The 17,500-nt window shown below is 42.5% G+C and overlaps 2 protein-coding genes across 3 annotated transcripts in view; one reads left to right on the top strand and one right to left on the bottom strand.

Annotated features, from left to right (window-relative positions):
- Positions 1-14,391, bottom strand: part of tax1bp1b (Tax1 (human T-cell leukemia virus type I) binding protein 1b) — a 34,299-nt gene extending 19,908 nt beyond the window's left edge. For both annotated transcript variants that reach the window (XM_030782752.1, XM_030782750.1), the window contains exons 1-2: positions 14,316-14,391; positions 11,300-11,496 (exon numbers count right to left, since the gene is read on the bottom strand). In XM_030782752.1, the coding sequence (XP_030638612.1) occupies positions 11,300-11,476 (177 nt within the window). In that variant the 5' untranslated portion in view covers positions 11,477-11,496; positions 14,316-14,391. The remainder of the gene's footprint in view (positions 1-11,299; positions 11,497-14,315) is intronic.
- Positions 14,392-15,062: 671 nt separating this feature from the next.
- The window catches only part of hibadhb (3-hydroxyisobutyrate dehydrogenase b), a 13,817-nt gene continuing 11,379 nt past the window's right edge, over positions 15,063-17,500 (top strand). The window contains exons 1-3 of the mRNA XM_030782183.1: positions 15,063-15,158; positions 16,396-16,556; positions 16,838-16,947. Of these exons, the coding sequence (XP_030638043.1) occupies positions 15,089-15,158; positions 16,396-16,556; positions 16,838-16,947 (341 nt within the window). The 5' untranslated portion in view covers positions 15,063-15,088. The remainder of the gene's footprint in view (positions 15,159-16,395; positions 16,557-16,837; positions 16,948-17,500) is intronic.

The following is a 17,500-nucleotide window of genomic DNA, read 5'->3' on the forward strand; positions in this document are numbered from 1 at the left end:
AACACAGTCGTGTGTGTGTGTAGAGAGAACACAGTCGTGTGTGTGTGTAGAGAGAACACAGTCGTGTGTGTGTGTGTGTGTAGAGAACACAGTCGTGTGTGTGTGTGTGTGTGTGTAGAGAACACAGTCGTGTGTGTGTAGAGAGAAAACAGTCATGTGTGTGTGTGTGTGTGTGTGTGTAGAGAACACAGTCGTGTGTGTGTGTGTAGAGAGAACACAGTCGTGTGTGTGTGTGTGTGTGTGTAGAGAGAACACAGTCGTGTGTGTGTGTAGAGAGAACACAGTCGTGTGTGTGTGTGTAGAGAGAACACAGTCGTGTGTGTGTGTGTAGAGAGAACACAGTCGTGTGTGTGTGTAGAGAACACAGTCGTGTGTGTGTGTAGAGAGAACACAGTCGTGTGTGTGTGTAGAGAGAACACAGTCGTGTGTGTGTGTGTGTAGAGAACACAGTCGTGTGTGTGTGTAGAGAGAACACAGTCGTGTGTGTGTAGAGAGAAAAGAGTCGTGTGTGTGTGTGTGTAGAGAGAACACAGTCGTGTGTGTGTGTGTGTAGAGAGAACACAGTCGTGTGTGTGTGTGTAGAGAGAACACAGTCGTGTGTGTGTAGAGAGAACACAGTCGTGTGTGTGTGTGTAGAGAGAACACAGTCGTGTGTGTGTGTGTAGAGAGAACACAGTCGTGTGTGTGTGTGTGTGTAGAGAACACAGTCATGTGTGTGTGCGTGTGTAGAGAACACAGTCGTGTGTATGTGTGTGTGTAGAGAGAACACAGCCGTGTGTGTGTGTAGAGAGAACACAGTCGTGTGTGTGTGTGTGTGTGTGTAGAGAACACAGTCGTGTGTGTGTGTGTAGAGAACACAGTCGTGTGTGTGTGTAGAGAGAACACAGTCGTGTGTGTGTGTGTGGAGAGAACACAGTCGTGCGTGTGTGTGTAGAGAGAACACAGTCGTGTGTGTGTGTGTGTGTGTGTGTGTGTGTGTGTGTGTGTAGAGAACACAGTCGTGTGTGTGTGTGTAGAGAGAACACAGTCGTGTGTGTGTGTGTAGAGAGAACACAGTCGTGTGTGTGTGTGTGTGTGTGTAGAGAACACAGTCGTGTGTGTGTATAGAGAACACAGTCGTGTGTGTGTGTAGAGAACACAGTCGTGTGTGTGTGTAGAGAGAACACAGTCGTGTGTGTGTGTAGAGAGAACACAGTCGTGTGTGTGTGTGTGTGTAGAGAACACAGTCGTGTGTGTGTGTGTGTGTAGAGAACACAGTCGTGTGTGTGTAGAGAGAAAACAGTCGTGTGTGTGTGTGTGTGTGTGTGTGTAGAGAACACAGTCGTGTGTGTGTGTGTAGAGAGAACACAGTCGTGTGTGTGTGTGTAGAGAGAACACAGTCGTGTGTGTGTGTGTAGAGAACACAGTCGTGTGTGTGTGTGTAGAGAACACAGTCGTGTGTGTGTGTAGAGAGAACACAGTCGTGTGTGTGTGTGTGTAGAGAACACAGTCGTGTGTGTGTGTGTAGAGAGAACACAGTCGTGTGTGTGTGTGTAGAGAGAACACAGTCGTGTGTGTGTGTGTAGAGAACACAGTCGTGTGTGTGTGTGTGTAGAGAACACAGTCGTGTGTGTGTGTAGAGAACACAGTCGTGTGTGTGTGTGTGTAGAGAACACAGTCGTGTGTGTGTGTAGAGAACACAGTCGTGTGTGTGTGTGTAGAGAACACAGTCGTGTGTGTGTGTAGAGAGAACACAGTCGTGTGTGTGTGGAGAGAACACAGTCGTGTGTGTGTGTAGAGAGAACACAGTCGTGTGTGTGTGTAGAGAGATCACAGTCGTGTGTGTGTGTGTGTGTAGACAGAGTATGCAGCAGCAGGTGAGGGTCCAGAGGAGAGTGAAAGAGGTGAAAATGTTCTCCATGCTGGTGAGTGGGAACAGAGATGTAATTGTGAATTATTATTATAAAGGTTTTATGTGAAGGGAACTGAAGGCTGATGAGGGGGAGAACAGAAAAAACATCCATAACTTCAGCCCGACGTCATAAACCTGTCAAACAGCATCAAACTCACTGAAATCTGGCTGCATTCACACACACACACAAACACACACCGATATGAAGTAGTGTTCTCTCTCTCTAACACACACACCCACACACACACACACATAATGACACAAGGTAGTGTTCTCTCTCTCTAACACACACACACACACACACACCGATATGAAGTAGTGTTCTCTCTCTCTAACACACACGCGCACACACACACACATAATGACATAAGGTAGTGTTCTCTCTCTAACACACATACACACACACACACAATGACATGAGGTAGTGTTCTCTCTCCAACACACACACACACACACACACACACAAACACCCACACACGCCATGAGGTAGCGCTCTCTCTCTCACACACAGAGGCTGCTGAGTTGCAGCAGTTGAAGCACACACACCCCTGTGTGTATGTGTTCTTCTGATCAGAGAGAACTGGCCAGAAAGAGCAGGATGTTTCTAAAGCCTTGGCCATAGTTAGTGTCACTGCTCAGGGCCAGCACCTCATTACTGCCCTGTGTGAGGGGAAGAGAGGAAACGACTAAGTGTGAGTAAACCCTCCTGCAACACACACACACACACACACACACACACACACGCGCACACACACACTCGCGCACACACACGCGCACACACACGTGCACACACACGCGCACACACACACACACACACACACGAGTGCGCGCTCACACAAACACGCGCACACACACACGCGCACACACACACACGCGCGCGTTCCGGTTTGCGCACCAAATTTTGAACCGTTCAGAGCATTTCGACCAAAAACAAATTGGTTCAGAACCTGAAAAGTTGGTTCCCAGCTGGAAGCAAAAGACGACTGGTTCTTCGAGGGCAAACTGTGGCCATGGCTGGAAGCTCACAGGTAATCAGTGCCATCCACCATCTTCCTACTACTGTTTAAACAAAACCGCCAGTAACGACCGAGCTAAACCTCAGCGTTCGCCGTTCATATGCAGGCAAACAGCTGTAACCTGTAACTTCTGACAGTCCTCTGCTGCTGAATTGAAATCAGACGTGTCCAGTGTGTGTTTGCAGCTTGCAATACGCATCCCCCCCCGCCACTCTCTCCTCCTCCAGGCTCTTTCACTGTCAAACCACGAATGTCCTGTTTAGGGATAGCCTTCGTTATAGCTACGTTTTATATGAGCATTATTACCGGATATTCTGATGGGCAAGTTTTTAATTTAGCTGTGTTTTATAAATTAATTACTGGCTCACGGAAACCCCATTGATGACGCATCCTAGATCACAATGGTTCCGCTCAGAACTGGTGGAAATGCAGGCTGGTTCCCCAGATGGCACCAAGGTTCTCAAAGAATCCTATACGGAACTGGTTCTAGAACCCGTTGGCTGTTTTTGAAAAAGCTGAGGGAGCACTCACACTGAGCACTCACACTGAGCACTCACTGAGCACTCACTGAGCACTCACTGAGCACACACACTGAGCACACACACTGAGCACTCACACTGAGCACTCACTGAGCACACAGCCCCACAAACAGCTCTGGCCTTGGCTCCTGCATGGCCGTTTTACAGTAACTACACAAGAATAGAGGAATGTGTGTTTATTTGTTTGTTTATTTGTGTCATATACAGGATGGCAAACAGGAGGCAGTCTGCAGGTTTACATTCTAGGCTAAGTTTGACGTTAAACCTGCACCATGACGATCATACAAACAGAAGCCTGGTCAGCCACTGCGGGCTGACAGACCCAAGGCACTCTAGTGATTTTAAAATGACCGCTTCTCACTCCACTTCTCACTCCACCTCCAAATGATCACCTCTCACTCCACTTCTAACTCCACCTCCAAATGACCACCTCTCACTCCACTTCTCACTCCACTTCCAAATGACCACCTCTCACTCCACTTCTAACTCCACTTCCAAATGACCACTTCTCACTCCACTTCTAAATGACCACCTCTCACTCCACTTCTAACTCCACCTCCAAATGACCACCTCTCACTCCACTTCTAACTCCACCTCCAAATGACCACCTCTCACTCCACTTCTAACTCCACTTCCAAATGACCACCTCTCACTCCACTTCTCACTCCACTTCCAAATGACCACCTCTCACTCCACTTCTAACTCCACCTCCAAACGACCACCTCTCACTCCACTTCTAAATGACCACCTCTCACTCCACTTCTAACTCCACCTCCAAATGACCACCTCTCACTCCACTTCTAACTCCACTTCCAAATGATCACCTCTCACTCCACCTCTCACTCCACCTCTCACTCCACCTCTCACTCCACTTCCAAATGGAGACGCCAGCTTAAACTGCATAACCAACCATCACCACTGCCCACTTTCCCAGGAGTGTACTCTGGATGGTGCACAGACTGACTGGTTACTGGTTAAACTGGTGAAGGGGCAGGCTATGTGGTTGCTGGCTGAAGTGGAGAGCGGGGTAGGCTGACTGGTTACTGGTTAAACTGGGCAGAGCTGGAAACAGCTCTGAGAAAGTGAAGATGGATTTCTCAGCAGAGTTAGGGTTAGGGTTAGGGTTAATACTCCTGTCAGTGCACTGGCATAAAGAAGCGGACGCACTAGTGTGTGTGTGCTCACTGTGTGCTGACTGCTCCTAGTGTGTGTACAGGATGAGTCAAATGCAGAGGATGAAATTCCCCATGGGGATCAATAAAGGAATACTTATTCTATCAATAAAGTGCATGTGTAAGTGCGTGCGTGTGTGTGTGTGTGTGCATGTGTGAGTGCGTGCGTGTGTATGTGTGTGTATGTGTGCGTGTGTACGTGTGCGTGTGTGTACGTGTGCGTGTGCGTTTGTGCGTGTGTATGTGTGTGTGTGCGCGTGTGTATGTGTGTGTGTGTGCGTGTGCATGCCTGCGTGTGTGTGTGTGTGCGTGTGCATGCCTGCGTGTGTGTGTGTGCGTGTGCATGCCTGCGTGTGTGTGTGCAACACAGTGAAAGTTTTAGAGCGGGCACAACCTTCCAGCTCATCTCCACTCCTCTGACAAAGTCTTCTCTCTATGCTCCGCCCTCTCCTCCATTCCTCCCCTCCTTTCTCCCTAACACCTCCCCTCTCCTGTCTCGCCTGCTCTCCTCTGCTCTGGGTGGCATTAGTGCGTTTGTCTGTGAGGGAGTGGAGTTTGTGTAGGACGATGAATCAGGCTTGGCGATGGTGGTAACATTGCTCTGACAGGATAATTATAAGTGGCTGTTCTCCATCTGCGCATCCACGGGGCTGACGGCATGTCCCAACACCCCAAACATGACGTTCATGGCTCCTCTAATTAGACCCTCTCTGTACCACATCCAAACTTCAAAAGGCACGCTAAAACAAGAGCCTTCCATAACCCCCGCACCTCCACAACCCCCGCGCCTCCACAACCCCCGCGCCTCCACAAACCCCGCGTCTCCATAACCCCCGCACCTCCTCAAATCCCTCGCCTCCACAACCCCCGCGCCTCCACAACCCCCGCGCCTCCATAACCCCCGCGCCTCCACAAACCCTGTGTGTCTCTACAAACCCCATGTGTCTCTACAAACCCCATGTGTTTCCACAAAAGGGATCAGACTTCTCTGCAGACTGGAGGAGAAAATTGTTGTCACTAAAACTCTTCCATTCTGACAAACAGAAACAGGTTGCATGCTGGGAAGTATACAACAGGAATTTCTCATAAAAGTTAGTTTCAAACCAAAGTTCTACACGAGGAAGGCAAAGAATAAAGCTGTTATTTTTTCACCCTTAACTGTCCCAGTCTCTCTCCTACACAGGTACGTCAACTACTCTGAGAACCTACAAAACATACCTCAGCAGCTGCTCAGGTAAAGTCAATGCCTCCCCTGGACACCAGGGGGCAACGGCGGCGCGGCGATAAGAGCCAAACATGCGAGCTGTAGGCGAGTGACTCATGAAGCAGGCATCCATGTTCTCCCATTGTTCTGTGCTTGGCACGGCAGCCGTGCATCTGTCAGCACAATCGGCAGCGTGTGGAGAATTTACGGCCCTGTTCCCTGAGGTAACTCCAGCACTGACGGCAGATGAGCATGCGTCACTCTCACACACACTGCTCCAGGGAGAAGAAGATGGATAGGAGCCTTCGTATGACGCCCAATGTCAGGCCCCAGTGCCAAGTTCCAACTCTGCTCACAGTTCTACAAACCCAGTTCCACTCTCGACAGTATTCACTGGCACCAGTACAAACCTACCTGTTCTCACTGAATGCTCTATAAACAACAGATTTGCAGAGTGACTGCCCCTCTAACAGAGCTGATGTTGTTTTGGGTACAATGGATAAGACAGATATGACCATTGCATAATTCATGTACAAACATGTAACCATTAAACCAAACACTACCACTAAACATAACACTACCACCAAACCAAACACTACCCCTAAGCAAAACACTACCACCAAACCAAACACTACCCCAAGCAAAACACTACCCCAAGCAAAACACTACCACCAAACCAAAACATAAACACTCATGTGAAACCAAACACTAACCCTGACACTAACACTAACCCTGACACTAACACTAACCCTGACACTAACACTAATCACCACTTTGCATATACAAAAGCCCCCCTTCTCTCCCCATTAAGTTATTCTTTAAACTGGTGATCTCATTAGAGAACTAAAGACCAGTTATAAACACCAGTTAATAATTTAGTAATTATTTACTATGTACAAGAACTAGAGGACTGAGAGAAACTGAGGTGAAGGTAGAGTGTACAGTTAAAAAAACATCACATGACAGGTTAACATACATTACACCTAACTGAACATTCAGACATTTGGTTTCTATCTGCAACCATTCATTCTCAAGTGTTTCATCAAGACTTATTTTCAGCAACTAAGTTTATTCCAACATCAGCCTAATAAAAACCACCGCAACATGAGAAAACCAACATAACACAGAGACAGGAGCTCCCTGTGACTTAACACACACCCAAGAGAGAGAGAGAGGGAGAGAGGGAGAGGGAGAGGGAGAGAGAGAGAGAGAGAGAGAGAGAGAGAGACGGGGGGGGTGTCAGAGAGAAGGGGAGGGGGAGACCTAACTTCTGCTCTGATCTGGGCAGACTGATACTTGGGCAGACCTTCAGTGCTGATGGTCCTCTTTTCTCCCTGGTCTCCAAAAGACCAAACCTATCAAAGTCAGCTTTACCTCTCTCTCTCTCTCTCTCTCTCTCTCTCTCTCCGTGCAGAGTGAGTTCTGTGTAGCAGACTCAGCCAAAATGCCCGGCCATCTGCCTCACCCCCACACACAAAACTAGCCTCTGATATTCACAAACACACAGCTTCCTGGCAACACCAAAAGGAATTTAAATGACTACCTGAAGTATTCTGAGGTTGTCATTAAAAAGTGGCCAAGGTTCTTTCAACAGTCACACGCAGAGTAATGTAAAACTATGCTCATTAGAGCTGCAAACAGAATGACTTCTCATTGTGCCTTAGACTGTGATATTACCAGAGAGGAGAGTTAGACTGTGATATTACCAGAGAGGAGAGTTAGACTGTGATATTACCAGAGAGGAGAGTTAGACTGTGATATTACCAGAGAGGAGAGTTAGTATGTGATATTACCAGAGAGGAGAGTTAGACTGTGATATTACCAGAGAGGAGAGTTAGACTGTGATATTACCAGAGAGGAGAGTTAGTATGTGATATTACCAGAGAGGAGAGTTAGACTGTGATATTACCAGAGAGGAGAGTTAGACTGTGATATTACCAGAGAGGAGAGTTAGACTGTGATATTACCAGAGAGGAGAGTTAGACTGTGATATTACCAGAGAGGAGAGTTAGTATGTTATTATTAGCCAATCAGACTGCCCGACCCTCAGCTATTCTTCTCTATGAATCTGCTATGAATGGAACATGGACAGACACACGCACTCATGCAGAGAGGAGCGCCATTTTACAGGGTTAGGCTTACCATGGCCCTGGGATTCCTATTTGTTTCTGATTGGCTAGTAGTTGTCCATTAAAATTATATCTCGGAACAGAAATTTAATCTTCTGTTCACATCAAAACAAATGTTGCAACTAGTGTAAGTGCTCCTGAAAAATGAATACGGTTGTTTTCTCCTGTACCAAGACATGAAACTCTGTTCAGAGAGATTTTACTGCCAGGTGCCTGTTAGAGAACCAGTCTCACATTGACAGATGAGACAGAGAGAGAGGTGACTTTGGCTGGGGAATATACTATTATAATATACTCATACTATTATAATATACTCACACTATTATAATATACTCACACTATTATAATACACTCATACTATTATAATATACTTACACTATTATAATATACTCACACTATTATAATATACTCATACTATTATAATATACTCACACTATTATAATATACTCACACTATTATAATATACTCACACTATTATAATACACTCATACTATTATAATATACTCATACTATTATAATACACTCACACTATTATAATACACTCATACTATTATAATATACTCACACTATTATAATATACTCATACTATTATAATATACTCACACTATTATAATATACTCACACTATTATAATACACTCATACTATTATAATATACTTACACTATTATAATATACTCATACTATTATAATACACTCACACTATTATAATACACTCACACTATTATAATACACTCACACTATTATAATATACTCACACTATTATAATATACTCACACTATTATAATATACTCACACTACTATAATACACTCACACTACTATAATATACTCACACTATTATAATACACTCACACTATTATAATACACTCACACTATTATAATATACTCATACTATTATAATATACTCACACTATTATAATACACTCACACTATTATAATATACTCACACTATTATAATACACTCATACTATTATAATATACTCACACTACTATAATACACTCATACTATTACAATATACTCATACTATTATAATACACTCATACTATTATAATATACTCACACTATTATAATACACTCACACTATTATAATATACTCACACTATTATAATATACTCACACTATTATAATACACTCATACTATTATAATATACTCATACTATTATAATACACTCACACTATTATAATATACTCACACTATTATAATATACTCATACTATTATAATATACTCACACTATTATAATATACTCATACTATTATAATATACTCATACTATTATAATATACTCATACTATTATAATACACTCACACTATTATAATATACTCACACTATTATAATATACTCATACTATTATAATACACTCACACTATTATAATACACTCACACTATTATAATATACTCATACTATTATAATATACTCATACTATTATAATACACTCACACTATTATAATATACTCACACTATTATAATATACTCACACTATTATAATATACTCACACTATTATAATACACTCACACTATTATAATATACTCACACTATTATAATATACTCACACTATTATAATACACTAACACTACTATAATATACTCACACTATTATAATATACTCACACTATTATAATACACTCACACTATTATAATATACTCACACTATTATAATATACTCACACTATTATAATACACTCACACTATTATAATACACTCACACTATTATAATATACTCACACTATTATAATACACTCATACTATTATAATACACTCATACTATTATAATACACTCATACTATTATAATATACTCACACTATTATAATATACTCACACTATTATAATACACTCATACTATTATAATACACTCATACTATTATAATATACTCATACTATTATAATACACTCATACTATTATAATATACTCATACTATTATAATATACTCACACTATTATAATATACTCACACTATTATAATATACTCATACTATTATAATATACTCATACTATTATAATATACTCATACTATCATAATATACTCACACTATTATAATATACTCACACTATTATAATACACTCATACTATTATAATATACTCATACTATTATAATATACTCACACTATTATAATATACTCATACTATTATAATATACTCACACTATTATAATATACTCATACTATTATAATATACTCATACTATTATAATATACTCACACTATTATAATACACTCATACTATTATAATATACTTACACTATTATAATACACTCATACTATTACAATATACTCATACTATTATAATATACTCACACTATTATAATACACTCATACTATTATAATACACTCATACTATTATAATATACTCATACTATTATAATATACTCACACTATTATAATATACTCACACTATTATAATACACTCACACTATTATAATATACTCACACTATTATAATACACTCATACTATTATAATATACTCATACTATTATAATACACTCACACTATTATAATATACTCACACTATTATAATATACTCATACTATTATAATATACTCACACTATTATAATATACTCACACTATTATAATACACTCATACTATTATAATATACTCACACTATTATAATATACTCACACTATTTGAGCTAAAGAGGCGATGTGGGGGACTATAAAAACACAAACACAAATAAAGAGGAGGAGAGGAGAGGAGAGGAGAGGAGAGAAGAGAGGAGAGGAGAGGAGAGGAGAGGAGAGGAGAGGAGAGAAGAGAGGAGAGGAGAGGAGAGGAGAGGAGAGAGGAGAGGAGAGGAGAGGAGAGGAGAGGAGAGGAAAGGAGAGGAGAGGAGAGGAGAGGAGAGAAGAGAGGAGAGGAGAGGAGAGGAGAGGAGAGGAGAGGAGAGGAGAGGAGAGGAGAGAAGAGAGGAGAGGAGAGGAGAGGAGAGGAAAGGAGAGGAGAGGAGAGGAGAGGAGAGGAGAGGAGAGGAGAGGAGAGGATAGGAGACGAGAGGAGAGAAGAGAGGAGAGGAGAGGAGAGGAGAGGAGAGGAGAGAGGAGAGGAGAGGAGAGGAGAGGAGAGGAGAGAGAAGAGGAGAGAAGAGGAGAGGAGAGAGGAGAGGAGAGGAGAGGAGAGGAGAGGAGAGAAGAGAAGAGAAGAGAAGAGAAGAGAAGAGAAGAGAAGAGAGGAGAGGAGAGGAGAGGAGAGGAGAGGAGAGGAGAGGAGAGGAGAGGAGAGGAGAGGAGAGGAGAGAAGAGAAGAGAAGAGAAGAGAAGAGAAGAGAGGAGAGGAGAGGAGAGGAGAGGAGAGGAGAGGAGAGGAGAGGAGAGGAGAGAGAAGAGGAGAGAAGAGGAGAGGAGGAGAGGAGTCACCTTGAAGATGCCGACCCAGTCTTTGGGATGTGGTTTGATGAACTGGGTGAGAGTATAATGACACTCCAGTGCAGCGTGAGGAAGGTAGCTCTTCCCAACGTTCTGAAAAATAACATGAGCAAAGTTGGAAGTTTCCATGGCACTTCCTGTTGATGTCACCTCTGGGTATAAGGACATGTGTCAGTCAGAGACAGGACCTGAAAGAGAGCAGTCGAGACAAGCGCTGTCATTACGCTGGATGTATAGAATACTGCAGAAACAGGCCTCCACTTCACACACCCCGAGTCCCAGTCAAATCTCTTACACCTCACCAGTGCCTTCTTCTGATCACTAGTGTGTCTCTAACCAGTGCCTTCTTCTGATCACTGGGGTGTCTCTAACCAGTGCCTTAGCTCTGAGCCCTGAGACTGACCCACAGTGAGCCTCCTGGATCACACAGTTTATTTGATTCTCAGAGACGTGATGTGTCCACTGCCACAGGCTTCTCCGCTCACGGCTTTAAAGACTCACACTGTGAAGTTTAGCAGCCACTCAGCCAAAACAGCCACATTCCACCTCACATTCTCCAAAATCCACACTGCTCCCTTAAAATAGACCCCCCTGCTGTTCTCTGCAGCACATAATTACAATCTACATTACTTCAAAAATATCTGAGTTTAAAATTATTAAACTAAAATTATTCTTCTATTATTAAGCTATTGCTATTTTACAATCTAAATCTACTACGTGTCACTAACATGCACTGCACTGGTTTATTACTATATTGACTACACCACTGCAATTAAGTGTACTAAAAAATTGACACTGTTTCACTAAAATCTGTACTGATTTACTGAAATCTGTACTGCTTCATTAAAATCAACACTTCTTCAGTAACATCCCACATGGCTGTGTGGAGCCTGAGCATCAGGGGATGGACTCACATTAGCCTGGACGCTGTGTTTTGGTGAATGTGCCGTTTTGGTTTTCAAGGCTCTGGTGACTGCAGAGTGTCCGTGTGACAGTAATGTGGTGTGACATTTGTTAATGTGAAAAGTTTACCACCGGCGAAAAAAGGCCCAAAGAAAACTTCATTCCCAAAGAGCTGCTAGCAAACCAGGGGCTTTAGTAAGTGCAGGTCACAGAGCCGTGGGTCCCTCTCTGTCAGCACTAAACCAAGCTCAGTCATACAGCCACTGAAAAGCCTGCTGTGGACAGACTAGTCTTGTCTTTCAGATCATTTGAGATGTCTGACTGTGACGTGACATGTTCATCAAGTTATAAGGAACCACACACACTCACATGCTAGTGACTCACCAACAAAACATTAGAGATAACAAAGCTGAGTATTAATCACCAACCTGAGTCTTCATCTTAATGTCCAATCACAAACCTGAGTCTTCATCTTACTGTCCAATCACAAACCTGAGTCTTCATCTTACTGTCAAATCACAAACCTGAGTCTTCATCTTACTGTCCAATCACAAACCTGAGTCTTCATCTTACTGTCAAATCACAAACCTGAGTCTTCATCTTACTGTCCAATCACAAACCTGAGTCTTCATCTTACTGTCAAATCACAAACTTGAGTCTTCATCTTACTGTCAAATGTTGAGAAAGACTGTGTGTGTGTGTGTGTGTGTGTGTGTGTGTGTGAGTGAGAGAGAAAGAGAGAGAAAGAAAGAGAAAGAGAAATAGAAAGAGAAAGAGAGAGAGAGAGAGTGAGAGAGTGAGAGAGAGAGAGAAAGAGAGAGAGAAAGAAAGAGAAAGAGAGAGAGAAAGAGAGAGAGAGAGAGAGAGTAAACTAAGGTCTGATAAGGGTGAATCAGTTATGACACTGAAAAGAATGTCTAACGGTCAATGGCGACTAGTCTATTTTAGCGTTCTTAAACTGTACTAAATCACTGATCAGCAAAATGCCCCATACAAATGCCCAAAAGATGGACATTAGAGAGTTTGCTTTGCTTGCCTTGGAGAGCCTGTTCTAGTATATCCACCATGGATGGACCAGATTTTCCTGTCCTTAGTACGACAACCACAACTTTCGTCACCACCCCTGCTGTGCATTCCAATCAGTCTGTTCTTTAAAACTATCATGCACCCAAAACATCTTCTCTTCTCCCTAATCTGTCTGTTCCTTCTCTTATAAATATATAGTATTACAACACAGAGAAGAACACATCCACACAGGTATAACACAGAGAAGAACACATCCACACAGGTAACTCCTCCCTCCACACCTTGTCTATGAGGAGCCCCTGAAGTCACAATATGACGCAGCAACTTTGAACTCTGAGCAAACTGACAGGAAACCTGGACATAAAATGGCTAGATTTTCTTTAAAATAATACATAATTTATGTATAAGACAAGTCGTGTCAGATTAGCACAGTGAGGGTAGGCCTAATTAGGGTTTCTGAAATGAAATAATGTTGATATTCAGACGCAGTGGCCAACAGTCTCCTGGGAAGATTTTCGGATAATTCGTGTTAATCCTGATATTATTCAGAGCTGTTTTATATGCGCATTGTTTAACAGTGCGACCTAATGTACTTTAGCAGCCTTACAATACATGTTCAGAAACTCTTTTATGGAAAGTACAAAAAATAGTACAAATTAATTTGGTGGACAAAGAGTGACAGTGGTACATTCAGTTAGCCTATGAGTAAAATAAACAACCAATCACACGTTTACCAAGTGTTTAACATGGCCACGCAATATCCTGTATTTACAATCCATTCCAAACCAAGGTCATTAAAAACATCGACCAACAACTCTGCTTACTGAAACAGATAATTCGTGTTACGATTTTCGGCTAATTGTTGAATGTGCTGTCAAACTAAAACTAATCCATTTTCAGTTTGAGGGTCAAGCTTATTTGAGCTAATAACGAGGTAACTAGCCACCATGCTAACTATAAAATATTCGCTTTTCAACTTTACAAATTTCTCATAAAGCGACCGCCACTACATGATTTGTATGGTCATTGAACACAGCATCGATCTATATATAATATATATATTGATGTGACCAAATACCTGTGTTCCATAATAAAAAATATCAAAGATATCCGTCGGTCCTGTTATTGACGCACTTTCTGTACGTTCCACTTCAGACTTCCGAGAACAAAACAACAACCGGACGTCATTTCCGCCGCTAAGTGCTCAAACTGACGCTCCGCGAGGATGAGATGAGTGAAACGTTAAAGAAAGAGTAAAATTGAAAACATCCTCACGGTTCTTTTAAAGGAGTAAAGTTCGAATGGTAACACGCCTAAATAGTTTTCAAATGGCGTACACTGACCACGCCTTTTCATCCATGCTCGCTCAGGGTTGCATGCCTGCAGAGACATTTTGTAATAACTGTGTCGGTGGTGAATTTGTGTCCTAAAAGTACATGAAACCCTCAAGGAGTTACGCTATATTTATCTATTAATAAAACACGGGAAATGTAGTCTTTTTTTATTTTGCAAATTACTGATCGGGAATCAAGTTACATTAATGATGTCTGATTTTACTGTGTGTATTCCAGTATCGGTTATAATCTAACCAAAAATCTGAAGGTTGATCAAACGTAGTGCAGACCCAGAAAGTTGACAAAGTGAAAAACGAAACATTTGTGCACTTTTCTTTCAAAATCAAGTATTACGCTTTAAAAGTCCCTTGGGACGACGTACAGGATGTCCCGTCTTCTTTCGATCATATGTGGATCTGAGCTTCGGCAACAGTCATATGAAAGGCGAGAGGAGACGTCAATCAAAGCTCGCCCACTAGCATGCGTGCTTTGGTAGTGAGGCTAACACGAAGGCAGTATGGCCGCACTGTTCAGGTGGACCCGGGGCGCCTTGGGAAGGTGGCATAGCCATGTCCACTCGGTACAGGGTAAAATTAATACCGTTACTTTTCTCAAAACACGTGCCTGTCTTAATATTTCAAAGATATGGCTTGCCAATAAACCTGCAGCCATAGCACACAAAATTATCTTGGTAAATCTGCAGACAAAGTTGTAGCGTAACTTAATGGATACCCTGCAAGTGGCTAAGCAACATTGCGTTAGCCAGGCAAGCTAATGTCATGAGTCTGTGCGTGCGTCTTTCTGTATGTGTGGGTCATTGACTCCTTAGATAAAAGTCGTGCTGTAGCAACACACGCAGTCTGTTTTTCAGAGTGGTTTGTATAGGTGTGTTTAAGCTGGAATCTGTCCTGTTATACCCGTTTCTAAAGTTTCTGCACAAATGAATCCATACAAGCGAACAGTTACTTTTTTAATCAATCAACAAGCTAGCAGCGTAATTAACGTAACCATCGGAGTATTTTTGACGCTACTTGACCCTTTCTCTTTGCAGTAATTCCTGGTGAACTGACTTGAAAATACTGCCTTGAAAATATTCACATCATTAATACAGCCCTTTCAATTTACTGAAAGGCCACAGATGCACTAGTTTTCACTGCTTGGCCGGAGTTTATATGTTAATTTGTAATCTTGTATGGGCTCAGACCGTCCATTTTGAATCCGAGTTGCAGTGATTGAAGATTTTGGAATGGTCTTTGCAGATTGGTGGTAGTGTTTCTGAGCGGGTGACTACTGGTCTTACTGGTGTTACGGACTTCATACTCTGGCGCCGTGCCTGACTGCTATAATGGATCTATCTCTCCCCTCGTGTCTGCCTGTCCTTCACATTCATCTATTGTCTCCTGTATGTTTGTGGCTGTGTGTGTCCTCTAGTCTAAATGCATAACGAGTATTGTGAGGAATTCCGTTGAGTTTGTGCATAATGTTTTTTAATGTATGTTGTCACTGTTCCATTTGATTGTTATTTAGGATATTTTAGGTGTAATGAACACATTAATAAGGTTTCATCTTGTGATTCATGTTTGGTTTGTGGGAGCTATAGTCACAGGAAACAGAGAAATTGGGGTTGTAGTTGTGAAAAATCCTGTTTAAAGGACTTATTGGACTGAAGGACAGAGGCACTGAAACTTCAGCCGTAAACACCGGCATGGCCGTTTGACATTGAGGTTGGGAATCAGTGGTGTGGCATGTGTTGTTTTTCTTTCTTTCTCGCTGAATAAATATTTAATATAAAAGATATGTGCTTTAATTTCTCTCCTCCAGCAGTATGCAGCAGGTCTATGGCCTCTAAGACCCAGGTTGGCTTTATTGGACTGGGCAACATGGGGAACCCTATGGCAAAGAACCTTATCAAACACGGCTACCCAGTGATCGCAACAGACATTTTCCCAGAGTCCTGTAAGGAGCTGCAGGAACTGGGAGCTCAGGTGGGCAGACTAGTCGTGTTTTTCATGTTCCCAACCTGCATGGCCTCATCGCCCCCGTTTCTCATCATCTGCTCTAGCAGTGCTGTGTCAGGGGAGAGAATATGTAGAGGACCTCAGTGACACCCTGTACTGAGAGAAAACAGAATGCACATCCTCAGTTGTCATAGAAACTGGGAAAACTCCTGCCGTCGTAAAGCTGTTCTTCATCCTTGTTTCTGATTGCATGAATGTACATGGTCCCGAATCCTGTGTTCCTGGGAAATGTTGATCTGTGTTTGCAGATTCTGGACACACCTGCAGACGTGGCCGACAGAGCTGATCGCATCATCACTATGCTTCCCTCCAGTCCTAATGTCATTGAGGTTTACACAGGAGCCAATGGCATTCTCAAGTAACCACTGCCCCTCCCCTTTCCCCGCCTTCTCACTCTCACACTTCCCTTGTTGGTCTTTCCTTCTAAACAGGGACACATGTCTCTCTCTTCCTGATTCCTTATCCCTGTCATTCTAACTAAGGTTCACTTCTGATAAGCTCCTGACTGCAAACAGAGGTTGTGTTCAGAGTGAAAGAGGTTTGTAAGGGTGGTGTGGTGTGTGTGTTCAGATTGAAAGAGGTTTGTGAGGGGTGTGTGTGTGTTCAGGGTGAGACAGGTTTGTAAATGTGGTGTGTGTGTGTTCAGAGTGAAAGAGGTTTGTAAGTGTGGTGTGTGTGTGTTCAGGGTGGGACAGGTTTGTAAATGTGGTGTGTGTTCAGGGTGAGACAGGTTTGTAAATGTGGTGTGTGTGTGTGTTCAGGGCGAGACGGGTTTGTAAATGTGGTGTGTGTGTTCAGGGTGAAACAGGTTTGTAAATGTGGTGTGTGTGTGTGTGTGTTCAGGGTGAGACAGGTTTGTAAGTGTGGTGTGTGTGTTCAGGGTGAGACAGGTTTGTAAGTGTGGTGTGTGT

The sequence above is a fragment of the Chanos chanos genome, chromosome 8 (assembly GCF_902362185.1).
Source record: "Chanos chanos chromosome 8, fChaCha1.1, whole genome shotgun sequence".
NCBI classification, from domain to species: domain Eukaryota; kingdom Metazoa; phylum Chordata; class Actinopteri; order Gonorynchiformes; family Chanidae; genus Chanos; species Chanos chanos.